The 27,260-nt window shown below is 37.9% G+C and overlaps 1 protein-coding gene and 3 long non-coding RNA genes across 8 annotated transcripts in view; 2 read left to right on the top strand and 2 right to left on the bottom strand.

Annotated features, from left to right (window-relative positions):
• LOC135281607 (carbonic anhydrase 13-like) overlaps positions 1-4,585 on the top strand; it is a 20,948-nt gene extending 16,363 nt beyond the window's left edge. For all 3 annotated transcript variants that reach the window (XM_064390622.1, XM_064390632.1, XM_064390642.1), the window contains exons 6-7: positions 201-356; positions 2,508-4,585. In XM_064390622.1, the coding sequence (XP_064246692.1) occupies positions 201-356; positions 2,508-2,621 (270 nt within the window). In that variant the 3' untranslated portion in view covers positions 2,622-4,585. The remainder of the gene's footprint in view (positions 1-200; positions 357-2,507) is intronic.
• On the bottom strand, positions 3,227-13,428 carry LOC135281635 (uncharacterized). Its single transcript, XR_010348226.1, has 3 exons — positions 13,223-13,428; positions 4,947-4,992; positions 3,227-3,609 (listed from the first exon to the last, which is right to left on the bottom strand). It is a non-coding gene; the product is annotated as an uncharacterized LOC135281635 (long non-coding RNA).
• Positions 12,394-27,260, top strand: part of LOC135281615 (uncharacterized) — a 17,100-nt gene continuing 2,233 nt past the window's right edge. For 2 of the 3 annotated variants that reach the window (XR_010348208.1, XR_010348214.1), the window contains exons 1-4: positions 12,394-12,814; positions 18,040-18,218; positions 21,083-21,227; positions 24,812-24,960. This is a non-coding gene — a long non-coding RNA (uncharacterized LOC135281615). The remainder of the gene's footprint in view (positions 12,815-18,039; positions 18,219-21,082; positions 21,228-24,811; positions 24,961-27,260) is intronic. The other variant, XR_010348216.1, reaches the window with a different exon arrangement.
• LOC135281629 (uncharacterized) lies at positions 23,597-27,061 on the bottom strand. The gene is made up of 3 exons (XR_010348220.1): positions 26,872-27,061; positions 24,985-25,162; positions 23,597-23,879 (listed from the first exon to the last, which is right to left on the bottom strand). It is a non-coding gene; the product is annotated as an uncharacterized LOC135281629 (long non-coding RNA).

Consider the following 27,260-nt stretch of genomic DNA (forward strand, 5'->3'; position numbering starts at 1 on the left):
TGGCATCAAGGAAAGTCACAGCAAAGCTGTCACTGAGCTAAGACCTTGCCAGAAGGGCAGTGATGAGGACCTCCTGTCACCATCCAAGATGCTGCCAGCCCACTTGGCAGCGGAACAAGCTCTATCTCCTTTGGCATGATTTGCTTTGGCCTCTTGCTTTTAAATAATGTTGCCCTGGTATTTATTTTATTCCTTTCCAGGGAAAAAAAGCACTATTCACAAACTTTGATCCCAGCTGTCTGCTTCCCAAGTCCCTGGACTACTGGACTTACTTTGGCTCTCTCACTGTTCCACCTCTTCTTGAGAGTGTCATCTGGATTGTTCTGAGAGAGCCCATAAGTGTTTGTTCTGAGCAGGTATCTTTGGATTTTTCACTGTTATGGAAATATTGCTTCTGTAAGAATGAAAATTGTAAATGCCACCCAAAATTATGGGTTTTTGCAGACCTTGGCACTGCAGACCTTACAAGATTTTCAAAAGTCAAAATTTGTATATCAAATTCATTCTGACTAGTTGCCTTTCTTGCTCTAACAGCTATTTATTATTCATTTTTAAAAAGAATCTGCATACTTTAACTATTAATAAACAAAAATAATCCATAGGGAACTTAAAAAAAGAGTTCTTATGATGCTTAGAAATTCTGGAATTCCAATTGATTTAATTATTTGCATATCCTGCTGAAACCTCATCTTTGGCATTTTTATCTGGCAGACAAGTAGTAAATATCTTCTTGCATTTTAAATACATAAACTTGATGAATTTACTAGAATTGTAAAAAGGGAATACTACTGTAATAAGTTTGGGCTGTGCTAGGCTGTTTTAGGAAAGCTGTGATTCAACATAAAAAGAGTCTATTTACATTTCTTGTTAAAGCTTCATACTGAATTTTAACCTTGCAACAGTGACACCCAGCGGGCTGATCCTCTCAGGTGTAAAGTATTTCTGAGTAGAGAACACATACTCAGCAGAAATGGTGACTTCAGTCTTTGCTGAAAATGTTAAGACAGTTCTCTGAATGGGTTGTTTGTTAGAAAACCTCAAATTTCTGTTTGCAACTGACTTGAAGTAATTTATTTGCTCAATGTGTGTATTTTTCTCATGTGTATCTCTTCTTCACTCCCCTCAATCTGGCTTTCTAAGGCTCGCTGCAGTGTGTTTGGATCTAGAATTGAAAACTTGTGTTAAGGTATCAACTTTCCAAAGAAAAGCCATTTTTCAGGTTAAAAGCTTCTTATTTGGGGAAATCTATAATAAATACATTCTAAAATGTGAAATGATGTACACAAATGGGTAAATCTGTAATTAATACATTCTAAAATGTGAAATGCTGTATATAAACAGCCACAAGTAACAGGTTCAGGGAACATGGTGTAGGAAAGTGTAGTGATCCTTTATTAGTAATTTTTCATAAACTTTAGCTGTATCTTATGTATTAGAGTAATATTATCAAATATAAACATGCATGCAGCTAAAGTGTTTGTTTCCAGTAATGTCCACCATTGTGACTGGTCAGTCAGCACTGATCTACTGTTCTACCATTTAATTTGATTCCTCAAGTTTCTATTTCTTTAGGGCTTTAGAGTTTACTACAGACATTTTGTTGCACTTTTCAGGTTGAAAGAAATTAAAAATAGCTTTTAAGTTTTTAGAAACTTACAGGACCCTGAATTACAAACATCAGTTTCAGAATGGGGTGAAGCAAGGTAGCACTGACATTTTTTGCTCTCAATGTCATTACAATGCAATGTGCCATTACAATTAATTGTTCTAATACAATGGAATAGTTTTTGTGCTGTCCTGCTTTTGGTAACCTAGGACGGAAGTGGTATATAGAAATAGTAACTATTGGAAATATTAGAAATTAAACAAAATTCTATACATAGGTCAGAAATCGGCCTCATATTTCCCAAGGTTTAGACATGGAACTCTGGTGGGGTTTCTGCTGAGATCAGCATATGCTGAGTTTTGAATAAGTGCTTTCCTGGAAGTTATGAACAAGTGCTTCACAAGGGAAGAATTTAGAATCTCTCCAGGTTTGAGTGAGGGCTAGTTGCAGAAGCTTTCTGTAGCACCATACCTGCAATTCCAGGTTAATTGTGAATATACTCTTTGAAGAAGGAAACATACACAGAATGTTTGTATGATAAGAAACATAATCTTATCTTCTGGCAAAAAGCATTTCAGAATCTCCAAACTATGAAATCCATCTAAAAAGGTACAAACTCCTCCTGGTTTAGACTAGGTTGTGGAAGACAAAGTATGAATAAAGGAAACAAGTAATCCTTATGCACAGTTTCATGTATTTTGGGATATTTTCTCAGTAGTCATTCTTTTTCATTTACAAGGATAGAAATGGTGAAATTGCCATTCCCCTCATGACTTCATAAAATACAGTTCTGTTCTTTCAGGTATAAAAAAAGTGACAAGTGTCTTTTTTATTTACATGCTTTTTCATGAGTATTGACATGAGGGTTTTCTGCTGAACCTTACATCTCTTTTGGTTACAGCTGGCCAAATTCCGCAGCCTCCTGAGCACTGCTGAGGATGAGGCCGCCTGCTGCTTGCTGAGAAACTTCCGGCCTCCCCAGCCTCTGAGGGGACGAGAAGTCAGAAGGAATTGAAGGAGTAAATCCAGAGTAGGCTCCCTCTGAAACCAAAGGCTGAATTCATTTTAATAGTTAAAATACTTTGTGATGTTTTGATTTTTTTTTTGGTGAGTTGTTTTAACCAATAGTTGTTAGTGGTTTCCGTGCAGTCATTTCTCACAGGCAAGTATGTCTAGAGTTATCACAGATTCGTTGATGTTAACAGGTCTGACTGGGTTTGAGTGCATTGGAAGCACTGAGCCATCAGCATTGCAGACACAAAGGTCACTGCTAATCATAAGGGTCAAATGTGGGGAAGGAGTTGTCCAGATTTTGCTACCAAATTACTGAACAAGATCCTTGGTATTATTGACAGTATAGGATGTTCTGGGATTAGTCTTCTGGTCTCTAACATAACATTTAGCTTCTGCATAAACCTCACATTGCATTTGTCAAGAAAAAAAAATATTTCAAGAATGATGTAATTTCGTTGCTGATTTTTGCAATACCATACTTACTTTTCTACAAAAAGCAGTAATGACTAGCAGCATTTAAGTAAAACAGATATTTATATGAGTCTGTTATTCTGGCTGCTTCATAGCAGTAATCATGTACTGATTGATAGTTTTTTTTAAAGCAAATAGTAAGGATTTTGTATATTACAAGATCATGTCAGGTTGATTAGGTATTCCTGAATTCCAAAATGTCACAAGATAAAATGGTCCTGAAACCTGAAAAAACTGCAAGGTGGAAGGGCATAGAGGGAGCTGTTTGTGCCTAAATCCAGTTTATTGCACTTGGTAAAGAATAAGGGATTATTACACTATATCCATGTAGCATCAGACTTTTGCCACTTAAAATCAAGAGGCAGGGGTAGCTGTTGTTCCAGGCTGTTGCATGCTGCAGTGTGAACCACCTGCTGCTTACCTCTGCTCTCGCTGTGGAGCACAGTGCTGCCCAGGCATAGAATGTGTCAAGGTGCTGGCTGATGTTCTGCTGTCATAGGTGAACTTCAGTGGTTGCACTTATATTCCAAGACCAAAGAGAATAGTCAGAGAGAGCCAAAGAAATTGGAATCAAGTCAACATCTAATAAAAAGCTCAGCCCTCAGTAGCAATATGTTGAAACATCTGTCTTTATGAGTTGACTTGAGCCAGTGTTTCTCTCAGGAGCTTTTTTTATCTCAATATGATTGGGGTTTTTTACACCAAATATTTTTGTTAATGAACATGCCATAGGGTATAGCTTAGGATAGAATTAGATTTACTCTTAAGCTGTGAGAACTATATAGTGAAATCCAGTGAGTGATACCTGAAAGAGGCAGCTAGAGGTTTTACTGGCAGGAACTAACACAGTAGTACTTCTGACAAATTTGTCTTCCATAACTGCTCTCCTTGAATTAATTTTTAAATAGGTTTTATATGCTCTGCCTTTTACCTCAGTAGGTCATTTGATCTTAGATGAACAAACATAAGGGAAATCAATCGGGATTGACTTTTTAGAACAATAAATGCTGTTTTAGAACAATAAATTAGACATAGAGATATAGATATTTTATCTTAATTTAGGATATGTAGAATTCCTTGTTTTCTCCTCCCCAGAATATAGCTGTTATATTCTGGAAGGCCTCCCAATGCCTTTTGAATACTTTCTGAAGAAAAGAACACAGATCATTGGAGAAAAAAAAAGGCATTTAGCAGCACTAAAAGGAAAAGTGAGAGAGTGTTGTATGTTTTCACTGTCTTTTTTAGACTTAGGATTGGATCTCATATGTTTCCCTGTTATGTGAGTAGCTACAGAATGTGTAAAAAAATGTTTACAAATTGCAGGAAGGATACAAAGGATTTGTTGGTCTCAGAAGGGGAAGGAATAAGGCTACTGCTTCATATTGTAAACAGAAGTTTTACATATTTCTTACATATTGTAAACAGTAGAGTTGACTCAATTCTTTTATATTTATAAGGATTTTATCAAAATAAAATATAGATTTTATGAATGTGTCTTGTATTTTATATTGAAGAGCCTAAAATTTTACAGAGAAGTCTATACTTTTATAATTAACACCTACAGCTTTAGGTTTGGAAAAAATTGTGACCCATCATTTGAAGTCTGTCTTTGGGTAGTGTAGTATTAGATATGTCTTTATGTTCCAAATAAAATATTTTTTGTAGTGGTAAGACATGCAATCAATTCTTCAAGTTTCTGATACTGCATTTTTGAACTTTTGACTATTTTTATAGTTATGCTAATAAGTTTTAGAAGAAGTCTTCATTCCAGTGATTCCCCTTTTGTGGTGATGCCATGTTCATGTTAGATTGGCTTAGCTGGAGCAACTGAAAAAGTCTAGAAATGCTGAGTTACCTGAAATCCTTTGGGAACAGTTTCTCATGTTATCCATCCCCTGCAACTGTAAAGTGAGAATTTGGATACAGTCTCAGCTCTGAGCACTTGGTTGCACCCTCAGTCACTAATTTCCTGTGTGCGCAAGCTCCACTGAACCTCAGACTACTCCGTGTGCTCCCAGAGAATCTTATCTCAAGTATGAGCTCCATATTGTCCTCTACAGCAACTGAGGCTGAAATATGTCATCACCCCCTGCCCCAGCCCCCTGCAGCCACATGTCCCTTTGATCAACTCTTAGCTCTCTGACACACTTGGAGCCTTTATATTAAGAAGAACTAAATGCTCAGTGACCAAAAAAATATAGAGTGTATTTGCTGAAAATAGTAGCTGTCAAGAATTGTGGACTGCTGGAAGGTTGATCACCCATAAACTTATTATCAGGATTAAATAAACCACAGCTGACCCTGGGGTCAGCTCTCTGTTTTTGGCACAGGAGGGAAGCAGTCTGCTCTGCTATGCTTACAGCATTTGCCATCATTCTCATGACGTTTTTAATGTTACACATGTTTAAAATCAGCTGGGAATTTTCTTTATGTCAAACAAAAAACCTTAGAAGTAGCGCTCTTCCCTTCTGGAGTACAGTGGGCTGAAGATACACCAGACATCTGTTTGATGCCATACACCCATTTGCTATACACCTATGTTTTCTCTGCTGTTTAGAGATTTGTCTCTCAGTTGCTTCCAGACATGAACTGTGACCTAAAGGAATTCTAAGAATTAATTTGAAGGAAAAAACCCCAAGTCATCAATTAATAAATCTCACAGAAAAAAAAAAAGTAAAATATGGCATATAAATAAAATAACATAAATGAAAGATATATGTTATACAGTTTCTATAAACTTAATGGAAAGGAAATTCTGGATTTAGATTCTTGTAGCTTTAAATAAGCAAGTGGCGGGTTACAAGATAAATCTTCAGATGTTGAAAGCTGCAAATAATTGAAAACTTAGAGCACCTTCATGTTGTAAGCTCAGCATGAAGGTATGAATACCAGAGGAGTCTTGCTCAAGAAATGTGGCTTCTTTCTTTTACTGTCTATTAATTAGTCTAAAAAAAGCATGGTGACAATTTCCCTCATCACTCTGCTACTAGATGGACTGCAACTAACTTCGGACCTAGGTGTTACATTTTTTTGTTCTCCCACCCAATCTGATCTTGCTTTCTAGTTATAGATGTGAAATACAGAGATTTGGTCTGTGATTTAATCTCTTAGATACTGTTATTTCTGTATCTCTTATTTATGAAGTACATGACTCAGTGACAGGGGACCTTCTTTGTGTGTCCGCTGTTTTTGTGAGACAGGAGATAATATTGAAATGCTGAAACAAAAACATGCCTAAATTCATGGGGTTTTTCCTATTTCTGTCAACCTCTCCATCATTTATGCCAAGCACAAGTTTTTACTGTGGTGAAACATTTACATGTGTAATCTATGTCTCTTCTCCTGTGCAGCAGAATTTGACAACAGGGAGTGTTTCTGACAGGAGAATACTGGATTGTCATATGAAAACAAAGATTCTTGGCCTCTGATTAACAGAGATGATGTGCTGCACTGTCAATTTCTGTGTCTGTTTCTATTTTATCAAATTTCACCCACATACTTGGGTAGATAAATTTGAATAATTTGTAGATACTACTGACAGTTTCATTTATCAGATTGAAATCATATAGGTTACATGCAACAGGCAGAAAAAAAATATATGTTTTTGTGAAGATCTGATTTAATTATTTTTCTGTCTCTGGTTTGTAAATATTTTGAATGAAATATCAGCTGTTTAAATACCAACACTGCCATTCTTTTCCTTTCTACAGTTGTATGAACAACAGACAGAAATGTGGCCTCAATATTTCTTCTTTTTTTAGCAGCACTTTAGTGATTTTGAGGAAAAAAGTTAACCCAGTCATTCTTAGTGCTTTTCTGAGAATTTTTTATTGATTTATGTTTTCCCTTCAGTTTTTTTATAGTTTATGTTTTTATTAATAAACTGGCAAATGGTGCTCATGATATAAAATCTTCCCCTGTCAGAAACAGATGAATGATTGATTGAGAAGAGGAATATTGGGTGAGAAAATATGATAACAGACTAAGCTGTAGTAAGTAATCTAAAATTCTGAACTGACTGGGAAAAACTGAGTGGTAAGATTTGGAGAAGATAAAGAAAAATGCTAAAGATAAAAGAGGTACTCTAAAAGCCTTCTAATGGGAAAAGAGACCCTTTGCATATGGCTTTTGCCAATAGATGTCACTGTGAATAAGGCAATGGTCACCTGCCTGCTGACACAACATCCTGAATAAGACCCAGGGAGTCCTGAAGGCTCAGCCTGTGAAGAAGAGTATGCAATATAACTCGTATTAAGGATGCGCTGTTGATAGTGATTTAGTCCATTTCTTAAAAGTGAAACAAGATTGGGAAAAAAATTAAAATTTGCATAACAAAAGACACTCAGATTTAAAAAAAATAAACCAAACAAACATATTTAGGTGAACCCGTTCATTTAAATGCTCCCCTGTTTTCCATAAGCAATTGCTGTTATATAGTTTCACACATGCCTAAAGCCACATGCCAGAAACAACCACCGTAGGAGCAAGGTAAGTTTTTCTGTGTTTTCTTCTATTTGGAAGTTTCCCCAAGCATTAAAAAAAAAGAAAATCAAAGTCATTTGTGTGTAGGGAGCCTGAATGGTGTATGGCCACATCAGCACTACCATGCAGGCTCTGTAGGTCTGGCACATTCTGGCTTAGTTGGACATCCCTGAGCCCATGGAAAGCCACAGGGCAAATCATGGACAGCAGGGCAGGCTATGCCAGTGCCTTGAATTCTGGCTGCAAGATTTGGGTAAGGACAAATTCACACATACAGTAAATACAGCTGAGCATAGGTAATCATCATTAACCAGTTATGGGTTTTTTTAAAGAGTGCAGCAAAGATTCGTATGGAAAATCTGATCAGTTATTTAAACCAGTTCCTACTTCAGTTTTCTGAGTCAGATGAATGGTAGTGCTCATTTCAGCCATGGCACCACTATTGCACCACTCTCTGTGTGAGGTTCCAGAAGGGGTGTTTCTACCTGTCTCTCTCAGTTATGAGATATTTAAATATCACTGTAAGGACTCAAGGCAGGCTCCTTGGTTCACACAAGCACACTGTAAATGTGGATGTAAATGTGTGTTAAAAGAGCTTTTTGGTATTTCAAAAGTCACATCAGTCAAGTGATGTCCCTAGTATCTGGAAAAAAGGCAAGATTGCACCCATTTTTTAAAAGGGTAGAAAGGAGCACCCCAGGAACTACTGACCTGTCAGCCTCACCTCTGTTCTGGGAAGACCATGGAAGAGATCCTCTTGAGAGGAGGATCTAAGGCACAGGGAGGAAAGTGAGGCAATTTGAGATGCCCAACATGGCTTCACCAAGGGCAAATCCTGCCTCATTAAACTAGTGGTCTTTTAGGCTGAAGTGACTACATCAGTGAACTAGGGAGGAGCCATGGATGTCATCTCTCTGGACTTCTGTAAGACCTTTGACACAACACTCTTCACTCTAAATCGGAGAGGGATTGATGGGATGGGTGGACGGTTCAGTGGATGAAAAATAGGCCACATATCATGCAGAGGGTATTGGTCAATGGCTGAATGTCCTGATGGACATTGGTGACAAGTGGTGTCCCTCAGGTGTCCATACTGGGACCAGTACTGTTTAGTGTCTTCAGCAGTGACACAGACAGTGGCATCAAGTGCACCCTCAGTAAGTTTGCGAATGACACCAAGCTGAGTGGTGCAGCTGACACAGCTGTAGGATGGGATGCTACCCAGAGGGATCTGAAGAAACTGGAGAAGTGGGCCCATAGGAATCTCACAAGGCTCAGTAAGATCAAGTGCAAGCTGCTGCACCTGTCTCAGGGCAACCCTTGGTATCAACACAGGCTGGGGATGAACAGATCAAGAGCAGCCTGGCCAAGAATGGTTTAGGGGTCCTGATGGATGAGAGGCTGGACATGAGCTGGCAATGTGCACCCACAGCCCAGAAAGCCTAGTATGTCCTTGGCTGCATCTCTTTGTTTAATTTATTTGCATATCTGTCAGTTTTACTGCTCTGGGTTTCCTGTGTGTCAGCATACAGAGGGTATACACAGCCTACATGGCCCCCACCTCTGGGTTATGGCAATCAGGATGTAATCTAGTAATCTACCCCTGCAGTGCAGCCATGGATGAGTGGGAACACCCAGGATATCAGAGTTGAACAGCACTTGGGTAAACATGCTGCTTAGGAGTGATACTGCATAAATAATACAGGAGTCTCATGATTGTGTATCACTTTTCCCTAGTGACTGGTGCATTGCATCCCAACATTGTGTTCAGAGGTGCTTGTAGAGGCATTCGTACTAAATTCCTGATAAATTGGGTTGAGATTAAAAAAAACAAAAGAACCTAAACTAAGGACTTTCTCCTACATCTTGCATCCAGTAATTCATGCAGGAGAAAAACATTACTGACTGAAAAGTTTTTTATTGAAATAGAGAAAGCTCCATTTAGTTTTCTGGAAAATGTGTATTCCTGTTTAGTTGTGCTTTACATACTGTTATTTATATGTCTGTAGTGAACTTGTTTTCTATTATGGTGTAAGGCTCTTTAGAATCAGTAGCCATCCCAGCCTGGGCAGTGGGACAACTTCAGCCTGCACATCTTTGAGTGCTAAGATATGCTTCACTTCTAGTACCTTCTAGCACTTTTACCTAGCACTGTGGTAGGCATTGAACACACATGAGCTAATGCTTCTCACTGGCAATAAGTGTTGCTTTCCTTATTTGGCTGTGGAAAAGCTATCAAAGCCAAGAATAAAAGCATTAACCACAAGAGATGCTAGATGGCTAAAAATAACTATATTTAGTTGTATATTCTTGTTTGCTGACATTGTTTTTTGAGTTTACAGCAAGGCATAAAATCACACTTACCATGTAAGTACTACCAAGTTACATCAGTGTCTTCACTGACAACAAAACCAGGTTTTTAACAGTTCCTGTTAAAAAACAGTGTAGCTTGTTCAAAGACTGCCCATCAAGGCGCTTGCAGAGTCAACAGGGAGGCTCCAGGCTGAGCAGGGAAGAGCCACCTACTTCTTGAATTAATGTGCTACCTACCAACAACCACTGCTTTTTCAGAGGGGAATCAAGCGTGTCTGCTGTGCCTTGCAGGGAACTTATTATCTGTGCCTCTGAGGGTAAATAAAACAAGTGAGGACTCACTTTCTGGTCCTAGAATAAGGGCCAATATGTTCTGAGTTTGTGCAGCTGAACTTCCTGCATATTTTATTCCATACAATATAATGAAAACTGTCATCTCACTTTCTTTAGTGAATTTAGGCTTTCTTGCAGAGAGCTCTAGCTGACATTTGCCAAAACCACACTGGGGAGCTTCCACTTGACCATGGACAAAACCTTTCTTCTCCAGCTGTTAGTATGGGCACATCTAACACTTCTGACAGGTGCTTAGGATGCTTAGGATGCCACATACAGCAGTGTGACCCAGACCTTCACCACCACCTCTCTTCTTTCTAAATCCCCCTGGAGTGGCTGTGTGACACCTTGTCCCCAGTCTGTCTGGATACTTGGGTCTCCACAAGCTGGCTGCTGTGTGAGCACCACTGCGCATGGCATTCCCGCACAGCAGCGGTATTTAAATGTCTCATAATTGAGAGAGGCAGCCTGGTGTCTGCTTTCTGGAGTTCTCTACTGAATTTAGCCACTGGCATTCATCCTAAGTTTCATTACAGGTGCCAAAATGCATCTTCTGGAACCTGTTGTACGTTTTCTTGTGCCTTTCCTTATTTGCAAAATTGTGCATTAATACTTGTTTCATTCACTGTTGTCTTGCATGTGATCATTCATGTTGTCTTTCATTAGAAATTCCAGATTTTTGAGACTTTTGTGTCACAGAAACCAGCACTTCCATGAATGCTGTTTACCCGCTGTCTTTGTTAGGTATGCAGTCAAACTAGAACCAGCTGGTCCTGTGCTCTGAGCCAGGACCATGAGGGTCAGACCAAGGATTAGAAATTGAGTCCCCTCTTCTTTCTCTTTGGGCAAAGGTTTGCAGCATGGAAAACTGGATATGTAGAGGGAGGTGACTGTTTGCCAAGACAAGTCACATACCTGTTTTAGAGAGGGTACTGAAAGGTATTTTTAGAATGCTGTGTTTTAATGGTAGGTCTGCTGTAGGGCACTGAGCTGTATCTAGGATGGGAGCCTTGTGCAGAAATTCATTTCTGTTCCTAACTTTGCACCACTTTTATTTTTGGCTTTGCAGGAGTTACATTATGTCAGTATTTTCAAACAGATACTTAACTCCTTGTTTAGCCATTTAAAAGAAGCTTTTAATTCCCTTGAAGTACTGACTACCTAGAAGATCTCCAAATTTCCAGAAGCTCCTGCCCTGTGTGTCACTTCTGTTGTGATGTTTAGAGATTTTAAGGCATAACCTTTAAGAACAAGAGCTCAGGAGTAGCTGCTGAGTCTTATTATTATTAGTCTAACCATCTCACTGTGATAACTATATTCTTGTATGTTTGCAGATATACAGAAGAACACTATATGTCACAGCCTTTAATAAAATTAAGTCTCAATATATAGTACTTTATAATGATAATACTGTTCTGTTGAATAATTTATTTGAATTACAGCTATGTTCCTTTCATAACTGACACAACTTGCTGTAGTATCACAGAAATGAGATTTCAGAAGTATATCTAGAGCTTGATCTCCTGTACATAAGGGTCTGGTCTTGCAACTGCTTGAGCCAAGTATCTGTTCTCCACCTCTCTTTCATCAATCAGATATTCTCAAATGAGTTAAAATGTCAGTTGAGGAAAGAAATATGTCTACAGCAAATGCTTGGAAGCAGAGCTAAAAGATCACAGGATAGGACAGCAACATTCGTGCCAGGGGAACCTAGGAGGTGAAGCAGGGTACAGTGAGTGAAATAGGAAACAATTCTGCAGGTCTTGGTGGTGCTTTCCTTTGCAATAGTTATCTAAAGCTGTCTGGAGGCTTTCCTTGAAGCCTTCCTCTCTCTTGATCCAATAACAAAAGAATTAATGCTACAAACTTCATTGTGGGATATGTAGAAGAAATGCAAACCACCAGATTGCTGGTTGACAGCCTTGGGAAATCCTGCCTTTAGCGTTAATCCTGCAGGACTTGTTCAAGGGCTGAAAGCACTCAGAATAGCTGGGTGATGGCTGTTTCAGGCATTTCTCTTAAAATACATGCATTTTTACAGACAGAAGACACAATGGATCCATGGGAGCATAACTCCAAAATATAGAGCAGAAACAACCTGTATGATTCCAGGGAGGTAATTAAGAATAAAGGGTCTTGAGAGGCAGTTAGACCACACTTCACAGTGGTGCAGATCAATGCAAGAGCACAGAGTTTGGTGAGGGACAGAGGGGACGTGCAGATCTGGCCTCCTGAGGAGTGCAGGGAAGCCCGATCACACGCACAGAATGGTCTGTGGATGTCCCCTCCTTGCTCTTCCTCACAGGGAACCTCCTGATAAGACAGGAGTGGTTCTGTCACATCAGTTGCTGATAGCTTTTTGCGCCACTACTACCAAATCTGTCCTAACACATTTTTAAAGGGTAAATCTAAACATTTCCTGATGTCACGTTGCAGGGGTGCCAAGGGTTAGTATCTCCTTATCGTGAGGAAGCAGTTTGGTTTCAAGGGACAGCCCAGATGACCAGATTGCCCCAGGCCTCAGCTGTCTCCTGGTTAACACCCTCCAGCTGACAGATCCAGCTTACAGCAGGGCAGGAGAAGGTATCCTCTGAGGTACCACTTCTAAAAGTATTGGCAGTGCATGTCTTGGTCTTTCATATTAGAATCACAGAATCACTTAGGTTTGAAAAGTCCTCTAAGACCAGGAAGTCCAACCATTAGCAATTCACATTATTACATTGCTCTGGATGCTAAATGTCCCAAATTCACCTAAGATTTAATTGCATCCGTCATGCCAGATTTTTGCAGTCTTTTGGCCCCATTTACTTCTTTATCCTGTTCAGCTGAGGTTAATGGGCAGTTTGCTAAAGACTCCAGTGGCAATAAGGGCAGGCCAAATCAGCACCACACATCAAATCTGTGGCCTCAGAAAAGCACATCCATGTGCCACTGGGTTTTCTGTCAACAGCTGATGCTTTTGTAACCAAAGGGTCAAAAATGGTGCTTAGGAAATCGTCTCACCTGGTGCTGACAAAGTCAGCACTGGTTGCCACAGGGTGGGCCCAGGAGGCTCAGCTGAGGCTGAATTCAGTGGTGTGGGCCTGGCCTGGGTCACCATGGCTGTGTGGCAGAGTTTTGGCAGATACCTGCTGCTCCCCTGCTCTGGTCAGGAGCTTTTACCTGCTCACACCCTGGTGTGTGTATTGTGTGAGAAAATTAAGCAGAAGTTACACATCACCCTACACAATGAATATCAGAGACATAACGGGTATCCTGGGAATGTTCAAGGCCATGTTGCATGGGGCTCTGAGCAACCTGGTCTAGTGGAAAGTGTCCCTGGCCATGGCAGGGGGTTTGGAAATAGATCGTCTTTAAAATCCCTTCCAACCCAGGCCATTCTATGATTCTAAGATATTCCAGCTTCTAGATTTCACAGATTTGTCAAATGTGAGCAGTAGTTTTCCAAAGAAAAAATGGAACATGAAGGTAATAAATATCTGAAAGGGGATCATTAGGTGGCAATAGATTGGTGGTAAAGGGAAGTGCTCATTTCAGGCTGCAGTTTTTACAGTGTGATCTCTTGGTTACCTCAGAGCATTGCAAAAGACTTAATGACTTAAACAGTCAAAAAAAAAAAAAAAAGGAAAAAAGGCATTGTATTTGAGCTCTCTGCTAACGCAGAAAAACTTCAATAAGGCCTGCAAGGAAGCTAGAATGCATTACCATAATATAGGCAGCCATATACCAGGAATCCTGGTGGTATTTTTCCAGAGAGAGCTCCTCTCCTCTCCTCTCCTCTCCTCTCCTCTCCTCTCCTCTCCTCTCCTCTCCTCTCCTCTCCTCTCCTCTCCTCTCCTCTCCTCTCCTCTCCTCTCCTCTCCTCTCCTCTCCTCTCCTCTCCTCTCCTCTCCTCTCCTCTCCTCTCCTCTCCTCTCCTCTCCTCTCCTCTCCTCTCCTCTCCTCTCCTCTCCTCTCCTCTCCTCTCCTCTCCTCTCCTCATTACTACACTGGGTAATCTTCCTTTCCACCTCTTTTATATTGCCAGTAAGCCCTATTAGATGTCAATATAGTAATAGCTTTATGTCCTAAACTGCAATCCTGTTTGTATTTTCTCTTTCTTTGCTAGAAAGATATGAGAACTCTCCTACCCAGCTAGTTGAAGTCTGGACATTTTGTGAAATTAACTTGCCTTTCCTTGATCAAGTTAAGGACATTTCCTTTTCCTTACTATTTCCTAGACTCTCAATCACTTATTCATTTTCTTTATCATCATAATCAGGTCTATTTGATTTTTGAAATTGTTTCTACTTAATGTTTTCACTTGTATTTTATTAAAAGTAATTTCTGAAGGAGTTACACTAAAGGATGAAGGGTGAAGTCTTTATGTTGGAAATGAACTTGAGACAAAGGAGGTGCAGCTGCCCACTTCCTGTCACCCCAGTGCACACATGCAAAGGTTTTCAGCTGATTGAAACCACAGCTCTGCAGCTCAGGTCCACTCTAAATGTGAGAAATTACAGGACATAGCCAGTTAGAGACATTTTTAAAGAGGTTCAAAATTAAACAGTTCTTATAGGAAGCTGATTTGTTGCCGTTTCTCAATGGTCTTCCGCTCGTGATCTCTGCAAAGTTTAAATTTTTTTTGCCATCATAAGGAAGGTAACTGCTTTGAAACCAGCCAAAGTGATGTACCTGTGTCCCTGCTCTCATTTTCCCCACAAGCACCATGAACTTTTTTTCTGAAGAGCTGAGAAGAGTGAAAATGATTATTCTTTGCTTTGTGGCAGTTAAAGGGATGATGCTGCTGCACTAAGGCAGAGTAAAGCACTGTGGATTCAGGATTGCTCATAGAGAAGATATCAATTACCAGAGAGAATTATGGGCCTCTTCATAACTGTTTTTGTTATGTTTTCTTATGGGCAGGAAGAGGTATATTACTAGCTTTTCTTGATAAGGTGATAGGATGAGGACAGCAGGAATATCTGACAATGTTACTTGCCTGCCTTATAATTAGCATAGAAGTGGAGAATGCTTATGAATACTGAGTTCCTCATTCCCATGTTCATGGATGAGCTCACGTTTTCTTCATGATTCTGCATCAGAAATTGATATCATTAGGAAAATACACTCTTTTGACAAAATAGAGATTTTTCTTCATCAAGGTGGAGGTCTAAGGCTAAGCTGAAGTATTGCATTTTAGCTGCTGTGTGCTTATCTGCTGTTTGTGCTCTCTCTTCTGCAGTTTCAATTAACAAGTTTTCCCTTAATTCCCAGCCAGGAGAATAAGACTAAATGATCTCTCCTTTTTTACTTTTTTTTTCCAGGTGTAAATTGATTGTGATATCTCAAAATTTGTTTAATATGAAAAATTATTCATAAATGTAGTGCCTAGTACTACTAAATGTAGTTTTGGAATGGAATAAATACAGGGCTTGGTATGATTTCACTGTCTTTCTTACAAATGCATTACACTGAATTAAGTTAGAGTATTGACTTCTGTCATCATGCTTAACAAGCTAATGGCACAGGGCAGCAATGTTACACAAGCCAACCAGATATAACATAATTTCATTAATTTCACAGGTTCTGATATACCTATGCTAGTACATTGTGATAGCAAGTCACTGACCAAGGCCTTTGCAATCCAACTGCTGGCTGCACACGTTGGTTAGCTGAAAAGGTGATCCTAGGAGTATGGCTCACTGAATGAACCTTATTGCAGCAGAGGTGCTATTTTCTATTTAAAACAGTTCAGCTCTCGAGTATGTTTGGAACAGGAATTTCATATTTCTCTGTAGTTTATAGAGGAAGTGTGGAGACCTGTAAATGTTGACACCATGGCCATACAGTCAGGGCCACGCAAGTGTAAAAGAAGCAGCTCTATCTGTAGCAACATGTGTTGCAAAACCCTAACAGATAATGTTCGCTGACATAATTTAAGGCAGGTACGTAATTAAAAAAAAAATTACATAGTGGGGTTGACTAGAAACCTAATTTCTTTTCTAATGCTTTATGTTGTTCCTCGTGGCATCTGTCTGAGAAAGTCCATATCGTTGTAAATTAGGTGGAAAACAAACATGAAAGGTGTGAACATTTCCTGTTACAAAAGTAAATTAAACAACACAAGTTACTTAGCACCCATGTTTTAAAACACAGCTCTTCTTGAGGGGTCTGTGGTTTCAATGGGCATTTGGGTAAAACATCCATCTAGAAGCATGGGCAAAGGTGGAAATATTTGCTATATCAGTATAAGAGGCAATAATCTCCACCTGCTTAACACGAAGGCGTATTTTTTCTAGTCCTCATCACTGCAGCTTTGATAAGGAAAGATATTTCTTTTCAGTATGTCAGTAACCAGCCTCCAGGAAAACAGTGACAATTGCCAAGCTATTCAGCTTCTTGAAAGCCTCAGCTGCATTCAAATTCCTGTCTGGCTTCCAGTGAATGAGATAAAGCTAAAAACCAATTAACAGGATCAAATTTTTTGGTTCTATTACAAAGGAATGCTACAATCAGTGAGAAATAGAAAAGCCACTCTGCACTCTTAGGGTCTGAGGAAACTGAGAACGTACTTGTGAATGCTTGCAGATTTATAGTGGTCAGCTGAATTGCCCCGGCATTGTCAGGACTCACTCAGGCTTTACCTTGGGTAGGCGGAACTGTAGGGATTCCTGAAAGCAATTTAGGGGTAAGTACACAGAGATGTGGACAAGCACAGCTTACAAAATATAGACATTTTTCTAACTCTGCTGCTAACAGTTTGCAGTGCATGCCTTTAAAAATGTAGTACATAAATGGCATTTTGAGGAGTGTAACCACTTTCTTACACATGGTGCAATATTTACCAACAATAGTCCCATTTACTGCAAAATATTGATGGTATGGCCATGAATGTCATAGAGTTTTAAGGAATTTTATTTAGTCTAGCATTGCATATTGTATCTTGAACTTTCCCACCCCACCCCCCCTTTTTTCCTGTGGAATATAAACTTCCAGTTTGGAAATCATAAGAATTTTTTTAAGTGCCATCTCACCTATGAATATGCTTAGCAATTCTTAGCAATGACAATAGACTAGTCCTAGATAACTAGTATAGTGTTTCAGCAACATCACAAGGGAAAATATACAATCTTCTTAAAGTACAAGGAGGAGATTCTAAAATATAGAAACAGAACATGGAAATTATCATGCAATAGGCATAATCCTAAAAATCTGATTTCAATCCCTTTTTGTTTCTAATTCCATTTAGTTTTAAATCTGAATTGCTATATTTTCAGCTTAACATCTTTACTGTTTCAACATATTTTAAACTATTGATTCAAAACAAACTATTAAACACGTAATCATGCACTGCTTAAACACAGCTGAAGTGCACTATCTCTTTACAACTGAAAGCAACTCTAAGGGGACACCCCTTTCTTATCTTGGCTGTATCGAGTGAGATAACTTGATCGCTCTGGCATGAGAAAAGGGAGATAATTCTGGCTGTGTGTTCCTAATGCCTGGATGAAAAATGTATAATCCATCTCCTTAGTTTGTCATGTTGGAATGTTCATAAAATCTAAAAAGCTGCCAAAGATAACATTACATGGAATGAACATGAATAGTTTGTGTATGCTGATGACTATTAGCAGGACTTTAAGGCACTGGAAAACAAATAAAACTTGTTATTTTAGAGATGGCTTTAAATTTTTGTAAAACAGACCTTGCTTCATTATCTGAAGACATTTAATGTACTGGAACAGAACAGCTGCTGGGGCCCTTACTAGATAACTTTTTTCCCTCTTTGCTTCATTAATTTCTTCTGTGTTGCCTTCTTATTTGCTGTCCTTGAAAAGCCAGGAGGAACAAAACCAACAAACCCAACCACCATGCAGTGATCAGCATGCTTGCAGCTTTGAGGAGCACCAGCTAGAATTATAGTGGGGCATCGGGTGATCAGGCTCTCTGAAAAGCAGATGATGTAGTATCAAGCTCAATGTACTTGTACAGCTGACCTTTTAAACATTTACCAGAGGTAATTTACTTTTATACCTGTACCTTACAGCCCTATTTCACTATTTAAATATGGATTAGATTATCTAAATTTAGCTTAATAAGCACAGTCAACATAACCCAGTTTGCTTTTGCAAGGTCAACTTTGCACATGCAGGGATGGTATTGCTTATCTAAAGTAAAGTAACTACCAAAGCTGTCTACAAATGCTTTTTTTTTCCCCCTATGGATGATATATGTGAACAGACCTTAAAAACTTGACTCTGTCTATTCTTTCAATGACTCTACCTCTGAAGCATATTTCCTTCCATCCACTGTGTGCGCTGAGCCTTGCTCATTAGTTTGGAATGGAAATGAAACTGTTGCAACATTTATGTTGCAGAGAGGGGTCCCCCAGTCAGCCTTGCAAATGCGTGAAGTATGGTAAGACCTTTATCAATCAATGAAGTCATCCTGACAGCCAAGTTATAGATTTCAAAGATTTTTATACTGTGCAAAGAGTTTTCTCTCATTAATAATGACATTATTTTTAAGTATCTAGACAAAAAAGTCCTGACAGTTTATAGAGTCAAGACAAAGTCATTGAAGGATTTAATTCTAGGTGTCTATATGAGTGCATCACTCATAGTAAATCTGCAAGTCTCTTTGACACAGTTTCAAAATTCAGGTGAAATATATGTGAATACATCTTCTACTTCAGAGAGTATGACAGTGCTTTAAAGGTCTATTTTTTCACAGAAGTAACAGATATAGGTATTTTATGTTTTCTGAATTTAGAGTATGAGTTGCCCCAGGTGTACTCTGATGTTACTGATATTGCTTATTGCCCATTACCATTAATTCCTTGCTTACAAGCACATAAAAGTGTATTGATTTCCACTGTAGTGACAGGCACCTGTAACGGTGCATGATGCTTAGAAATGTGTACATGGAGTTGCATTTGAAGCACCACACATCTGCAGAAAGAAATCTCCTTTGCTATCAAAGTAATAAGACTTTCCAAAGGAAAAAAACCCAAAAACATAGTCCAGAGTGTTTTCATATGGGTTAATAGTGTAACTTTTGCATATGTATAAACTTCCCACTGTAGATTAAAAAAAAAAAAAGCACAATTGAGTAACTGTGTTTAAAAAGTCTCCTCCTATGTTCCCTTCCCCAAATCAGTGGGTAACCTAGAGGTTTCCTACTGGGAAATTACCTTTCACCATTTACACAAGAACACTTGCCAACAAGTCCTAATTTTAAAGAACAAAATTTGGATCTTCTCTGACATTTAAAAGGCGTTGCCAAATAGTATAACAGAATTAGCAAGCATATCCTAATCTATATAAGTACTCCTGAAAAGTAACTAGTCTTTCCATATAATTTTTTTTAAAAGAGAATGAAAAAAGAAATCTTGTATCCCCCTCTTCAGGTCTCCTTTATACTAACCCGAGGGGCTGTCTTTATCTTTAAATTTCATGTGGAATGAAACTCCAACACCAATGATGTATTTGCATCTGGAAGGTTTGCAAGGTTTCCACAGAAGACCCACAAATTGATTTTTTTTTTTACATATTGAGTTTTAGTATCTACAGGAGATTGAAGGTCTCCACTGGCAATAGAGTGTAACATGTGCCAATGCTCAGGTCCCAGGCAAAATAAATAATCGAATTTTCTGCTTGTAATTCTGTACCAGTACTAAATTGATGTCACTTTGTCATGGAATTGTATACATAATAAAGATACTTGATATATAATCCATGTAACTTATTATTGTTAAAATTAAAATAAATACATATATTATTTAAAAATCTAGTTTTCTGTTAAAGATTGCTTTTTACATTGTTGACTTGACAACTGCAGCTCGAACTTGCCTTTTTTTTTCTCCTTGCAAGGTTCTGACCTGTTTTAAAAAAACACTACTGGTGGTGACTATGAAAGCTGTTAAGAAAAGATGTCTGATTTGAATTTCTTCTGAATTTCTAACTTACTTATAGGTTTTTATGTGCCTGCTTGAACAGTAAAGACCTTAGCATTTTCTAACCAACTGTTATTGATTCCATATGACTTCAGAATGGCATGAGAAACTATGATAAGAGGGTGTAATAAGGAAACAGTGTGGTTTGCACAATCAGAAAATATTTACTTTTTGATTCAGTACAAATATTAAAACAGATGTGAGTTGGATGCCAAATTAAAATACAAATTCTAACTGTTCAGATACTATCCAAAGACCTTTACACTAAATAACCCAAAGGATAATTATGATATAAAAGCCAAGACTACAGAGAAAGCAGTGGATGCTCAACCTTTTTTAAAATCCATGTCAGTGATTTAAGAAATTTATATGTGGATTTTAGAATTTTGATTTTGAAAAATCACTAAAAAATAGTCAATGTAGTCTGCAGCTCTTAGTGGTGGTAAACAACAATCAGTGTTGAAGAAAATGGTGAATATGTTATTAAATACTACATTAATACAACCAGCAATGCTCTTAATAAGAGAGGAGGTCCAAAACCTACCAAATCCTACCAGCTTCAGATGTTTTGGGAATGATCTCATGCCATTTTTATACTGCCGGGAATCTTCAAGGCAATCTTTTGGGGATTGATATCTGACTGTTTTAAAGCTAAGTTCTGCTAACACATATGTGATTTTGCCTGGCTAAACTCTGTCTCATGCATACTTAAAAGCAGGATTGCATTTTTGGGATGTTATGCTTGATAAGTACTGCAGCATAGTTAAATAGTTGTGGTATTATCTATATTTGTAAATATTTGAACTGAATGTAAGAAATAATTATTTCTATATAAAATAAGGTTTATCATAGATTATGTAAGACTTGCCTTGTCATCCTGAGTTGCAAAACTGGAACCTGTTGACATTTTCCTGTTTTTCTTGCAGGCTATTCTCAGTAATAGGAAACTACTGATATCTGCCTTTGCAGATGTCCGCAGCTGACGTCAGGAATTTCAGACACCATTGTGCAAGTTGTGTTCTAACCTGTAAAACTTGTTGCAGTGATGATTAGGGATATGACAACTTTCAGGTACATCTCAGTCATAGGTGGATTAAGTTTTCTGTTCATTTTTTTTTGTGTTGTTCAGAAATTCAGAAATTATGTTTCATCAGAATAGAAAATGTTCAAAGAAAAATTAACACCACCAACTTCTGCTGAAAGACAGCTTTGACTGCTTTGTCTCTGATCCAAGTCAGACTACTAAAATGATATCAGCCATTTTGAAACAGAATGTGCATCTTGCAGAACAGAAATTTGACTTTTGACCACATCTGATATCAATTATCATTGCTCCTTTGGAATAATGTACGAGATAAGTTCCTTCACCTCTAAGAGAGCCAGAGCACCAAATCATCTGCAGCTGTTCACACTCATGGCAGGGTGAGAGAGACCCATCAGTTTCTTGTCTGCCATCAGTTATCTGTAGACTCTGTTGGTTACTGTTAGTTATATAGAATTATCAAATTTATATATTTTTTATATATATAACTCTATATATGGAGTAATATATAGTTATCAAAGATCTTCTGCCTACATTCAAGAACTATCAGATGAACACTGAAAAAGAAAGTGACTAGTTAGATGAGACTAACCCAGAGAGATTTGAAAATGTATTTATGGTTTGTGTGAAAGAGATGGTGCACTACAGCATGATAGATGGACAACATAATATAAAGAAATTCCGTGAAAAAAAATACAAAAGAATAGGGCAAGGTAGTTTTGAATTTTCTAAGAAAGGAACATAGTTTTAGGAATAATACCAAAGTAAAAATAAATATTATCTTGTTATACAGATGCAATGAGAATATAATTTGGAAATATTACCACAGTTTCTTTTGCTTGTTCAGATAATCAATGTCAATTTTACGACTATGAAAAATATTCCTACTGCATGAGGTGAGGATGGCAGAGATTTGGTAAAACGATCTCTTGGAAGAGGAGCCAAGATTTCGGAACTGTGACCTTTTCACTGTCGCATCAGCCTGGCTATAAAGTAATTCTAGACTCTGGTTTAATACAGCAGCTTGTGTGTGACTGACACAACAACTGCTTTGCTTCTTGAAACCCAACACAACTGGCTTATGATTCCTGCCATTACTGTTTTCTGGTCCTACATCCTTAAATGTACTTCAGTTTTTAGCTATGATCCTATCACTGTTGTTAAAATATTTAGTTACAAGTATTTCTTAGTTAAAGAAAATTAATTCTGACTCTGCTGATTCTTAGAACTTTAAATAAAAACCTGTCAACTCATTTTCCTTTTCCTTCTGTATAAATGCAGGGAGTAAGTTTAATGTCATGAAGGAGCTCTTGACCTCATGAAAAGTCCAAGGGCCAAGATTCAAAGAAAAAGAGTTCAGTGTTTTTTTGAATACACTTCCCAATTTTTTTAATTCTTGAAGTTACAGTGTGGCTGTGCAATAAGCCTTTCTCCAGATGGCAAAGTAATTAGGTTTGACTTTAAAGAAAGTCCTAGGACATGCAGCTTAGAAAGGATGGCTGACAGCTTACAGGTTGTTGCACAGCTCTTTCCATTTGGGCAACCTCTTTAAGATCCCTTATCTAGCTGACAAAACCCATTTCAAGACTTTTTTTACAACTTCATTTTAGGAGGAAATACCTGAACTCAGAGAGCACTGAAATATTTTTTTCCAAAATAAGAGGTTTTGTAAATTGCCATAGGGATGGAAGCAAATTTTTTTAAAACTTAAGTTAAAATAATATGATTTAAAGCAGTTTATTTTAGTGGCTCTTTTGCATTCCTCCACTGTTCTTGTAGTCCAGATATTGTCAAGTTTTTCCAATACATTCGAACTTATAGGATTAAATTGCTGAGACTGAAACCACAAAAAATGTCCCAGCAGCAGAGGGCATAGGAAGGCTGAGGATAATGGATGTTAATACACTTAAAACACAACCCTGTATTCCATCAGCTACTGATTATTGTCTACACATTTTAGGCTGCCCCACTCTGCAGGGATAGTGTTAGCAGCTTTCCAGGAAACTGGGATTAATGAAATGTGATAGCCTTGGCAAAGCCTTCACAGTATAAATAGAAGTGGATCCCTGGCTTTCTGGATGAATGTGTGCAAAGTTTTAATGTCTAAAGCTCTGAACCTACAAAATATTATAAATGTGTTTCACTTTATGCATAGCAGGACACCTACTGATGTTATTTGAGAGTATGAAGTTAAAAATTAACATAGTATAGAAATGAATTAAAAATAATCTTATTTTAAGGATGCTAGTCAGAGAAAAACACAGAAAGCTCTTCTGAAAAATATTCTATTTTTTATATTATATTATCATATTAACATTGAAATTATTTTTTCATGTTGTAATTTTCAAATACTACATATCTCAATAGTGTATTGATTTGTGAAAAAAATCCCTGCAAATATTCTTACTTAATATTTCACTAGCTCTCGTAGTGACCTTTTTTATTTAACGTTTACAGAGAATCAAGGTACTGTTATTTGTAATGGTCTGGTCAAAATTAAATATTGTACTAGATAATCTCCCCATGTAGCTATTGTAACCAGGTGGGGAAAATTGCAAAGTCATGGAAGTTCTGGAGTGAAATAGGAGGGTGCTTCCAAGCCACCAGCCACTGCTTGATCTGAAGAAGCTCTGGCCATCCTGGTGCAAAGTATTGCACACTGTGCAAGAGATAAGGATCACCTTAAAAATAAAATAAGTCATAATAAACATTGGCCAGTGGCATAAAGGTGTGAGATAGGGCCCTGATGGTTACGGAAGATCTGTTGTCTCATATTACCCCACACCTGCTGCGTGCAGGGCTTTGCTAATGTCAGAGATACAGCTCAGTTTGTGTGTGCACAGCTGGCTATTGTTGGTAGGATCAAACCTGGCTCCTCTACGTCAGGGAAAGTGTGTTCTTAGCTGGGGAATTTTATCTGCTATGGCCTATAGTTTTAGGCTTTTTATACTAACTGAGCTTATATTTTAAGTTGTGAAATATAGTACATCAATCTATATAAAAAGTATAGAACTGTGTCCTGCAACTCCCTGTCCCAATTAAAAGAACTGTCGAAGTCTGAAGCAAGGAAAAAATTTGTGTCCAAATAGTGAAGTATTCAAAATCTTTTCTTGTCAATGGGTACTAGTAATATGTAGTCCATATTTTCTAACAATTAACAACAAAACTTTATAGGTGACTTCACGCACCTCATATTCAGGGAATATATTTAATTGCAACTAATATGTATGTTTAGATAACAGAAAAGATTTGTAGGTGGACAGGAAATTATAATAAAAACAAATTTTCTGTTTTGCAGTTATACTGACACAACATTAAACTATTGATATTAGAAATGATGGGGTAGTTCAACGTTTTTGTCTTTTCCTTTTAACTTTGTATCAACATGAAAACAGCATATATAATGGCAACAGACTCACAGATTTATAGATATAACATACAAAAGAGAAAGACTGTTATGTTGGTATATATTATATATTATGTTATTTATATATATATATATATATATATATATATATATATATATATATATAACGTTGGTATATATTACTTTCCCTACATTAGGGGTTTTCACCAAGCAGGCTTATTCTTCTTGCTTGTCTTTCACATTTAGAAAAATTCACAGACTGCAGAGTTTTGGACCTGAATTTGAAAATATTTGTGTGTCAGGAGATTGTTGAAAATTGTTGCTTGAATGACACCTGTTCAAGATTTGCATGCTTCACCTGGAACTGCTGATGGGTTTGAATGTGGCTCTGCCAGGTATATATATACATACATACATACCTATATATATTTGTCACTGCTATTGCTTGAGAATCAATTTGAGCTGTATCTGTGGAGCTGTATGTATGGAGCAGATGTTTGTCCAAGGTAACCAATGTATTCAATTTTTGTAGTTCCAAAATTTTTAGTTCTTTTTTACAAGGCTGTGTGGTGACAGGACAAAGGGAATGGCTGTAAACTAAGAGAGGGTAGTTTAGATTAGATATTAGGAAGAAATTCTTTACTGTGAGGGTGGTGAGGCACTGGAACAGGTTGTCCAAAAAGGTTGTGAATGTCTGGAGGTGTTCAAGGCCAAGTGTTGGATGTGGCCCTGAGCAACCTGGTCTATGGAAGGTTCCCAGCCCATGCCAATGAAAGGGGGGTTGGAACTGGATGATCTTTAAAGTTCTTTCCAAACCAATCCATAATTCTTTGATATTTCAGTGATTTGTGATAGCATTTATTCTGGAAGTTGCACTAGGCATTAACTAAATCTCATGAATTTGTACAGAACTGACTGTTGAATAAATAGCACAAGAGAAATGCTTTCTTTCAGAGATGTCACTGACTGTTGAAACTACATTGTTTCAATCAAAACGTTGCTCCTGACAGAAAATATTTTAATCAAAAAAAGGCAGAATCACACACTATCTCCAGCTTGGAGACTTTCAGTGGGGAGCTGTGCCCTCTGCTGTTGGCTTGAGCACAGTGAAGGAACAGCAATAAGCTGAATACTTTTGACCTGAAACAAGGGTAAAATGGAACATTCAAAAACATATTCTAATATAACTATTTTTATGGGGTAAGGTGGTTGTCAAAAACCTTTTTGTGATATGAAAATCTTTGTCAAAATGCTACAAAATATTTAATTTTCATGGTAAATTGCATCTGGTGGCTAAGAATATTTTTTGTTTCTCATCACCTGAGAGATTCATCAGTGAATCAGGAGCAACAGAAATTTTGGGATGGATTTTTTTTTTTTTCTCAGTGATGAAGCATTAAAATTCATTATTTCTTCTGAAACAATGGGTAAGAAAAGTACTAACTCTTCTATCAAAACAGAAGTACAAAACCAAAAATCTATCGTCACTGGAAAGGTTCTTTTTCTTGTTATTATTGTTGAACCTTTTTTATCAAATATTTCTTAAAATCCAATTCAAAGCTTATTTGTCTATATTACTGGCTGACTATTCTGCCTGTAATTTGCCATACCTTTTAATTTTACAGTCCATGATTTCTATGAGCCAGTGAGGGATAAAGTGCTTCTTTCACAATTTCTCAAATAGAGTTCTTAATAACAAAGGAACAGGGGGGAAAAAATCATAATTTGAGTTTCAACTGTTCACTGCTATTCCAAATTATTTTTCTCTGTAAGCTACTGAGCTGCTGGAAATACACCTTCACAAGCAACACATTAAAGTTTTGTTACAGATGTAAAATTCAGATGTGTACCTATAAAATAATATGCAAATAAGAATATTTATGCATCACAGTGGTAGTTTAGCTGATTTTCCATTCTAAGGTTTTGTTACACAGTGTTCTCTCTTGTTATGTTCCACATTAAACTCCACAAGCGCAATGCAAGTTGGAGAAGTAGCCAAACTGCAAGACAGGGACTAGAGGAGCAAAATCCTTCTCATGGTTATAGTTCAGGTTTGTGACCACTTGAGGAACCTGAACATACAGTAGTCTATGAGATGTTGAAATAAATCCCAGAGTCCTGAGGGAATTGGCTGATGTATCTGCCAAGCCACTCTCCATGACATTTGAAAAATCATGGCAGTCAGGTGAAGTCTTTAGAGACTGGAAAATGGAAACATCACACCCATTTTTCTAAAGGGCATAAAGGAGGATCCTGGGAACTGCTGTCTTGTCAGCCCTGCCACCTGGGAATATAATGGAACAGACCTTCATGGCAGCTATGCTGCATGGAGGACAGAGAGGTGAAACAGAACCTCCAGCATGGCTTCACCAAGGGCAAGTTCTGCCTGACAAACATAGTGGCCTTTTGTGACAGAGTTGACTGCATCAGTGGACAAGGGAGGAGCCATGGATGTCATCTGTCTGGACAGATGGCCTTCTGTAATGCCTTGGGGACAGTCCCCCACAGCATCCTACTCTCTCGATTGGTGAGAGATGGATTTGATGGGTGTACTATTTGCTGAGTGAGGAATTGGCGGAACCTCATTCCTCATGGTACCATCCAGAGCCCAGTGGTCAAGGGTTCCATGTCCTGATGTATGTCAGTAACAGCTGGTGTCCCTCAGGGGTCCATATGGGGACAAGTACAGTTTAAT

This window comes from Passer domesticus, chromosome 1, assembly GCF_036417665.1.
Source record: "Passer domesticus isolate bPasDom1 chromosome 1, bPasDom1.hap1, whole genome shotgun sequence".
Taxonomy (NCBI): domain Eukaryota; kingdom Metazoa; phylum Chordata; class Aves; order Passeriformes; family Passeridae; genus Passer; species Passer domesticus.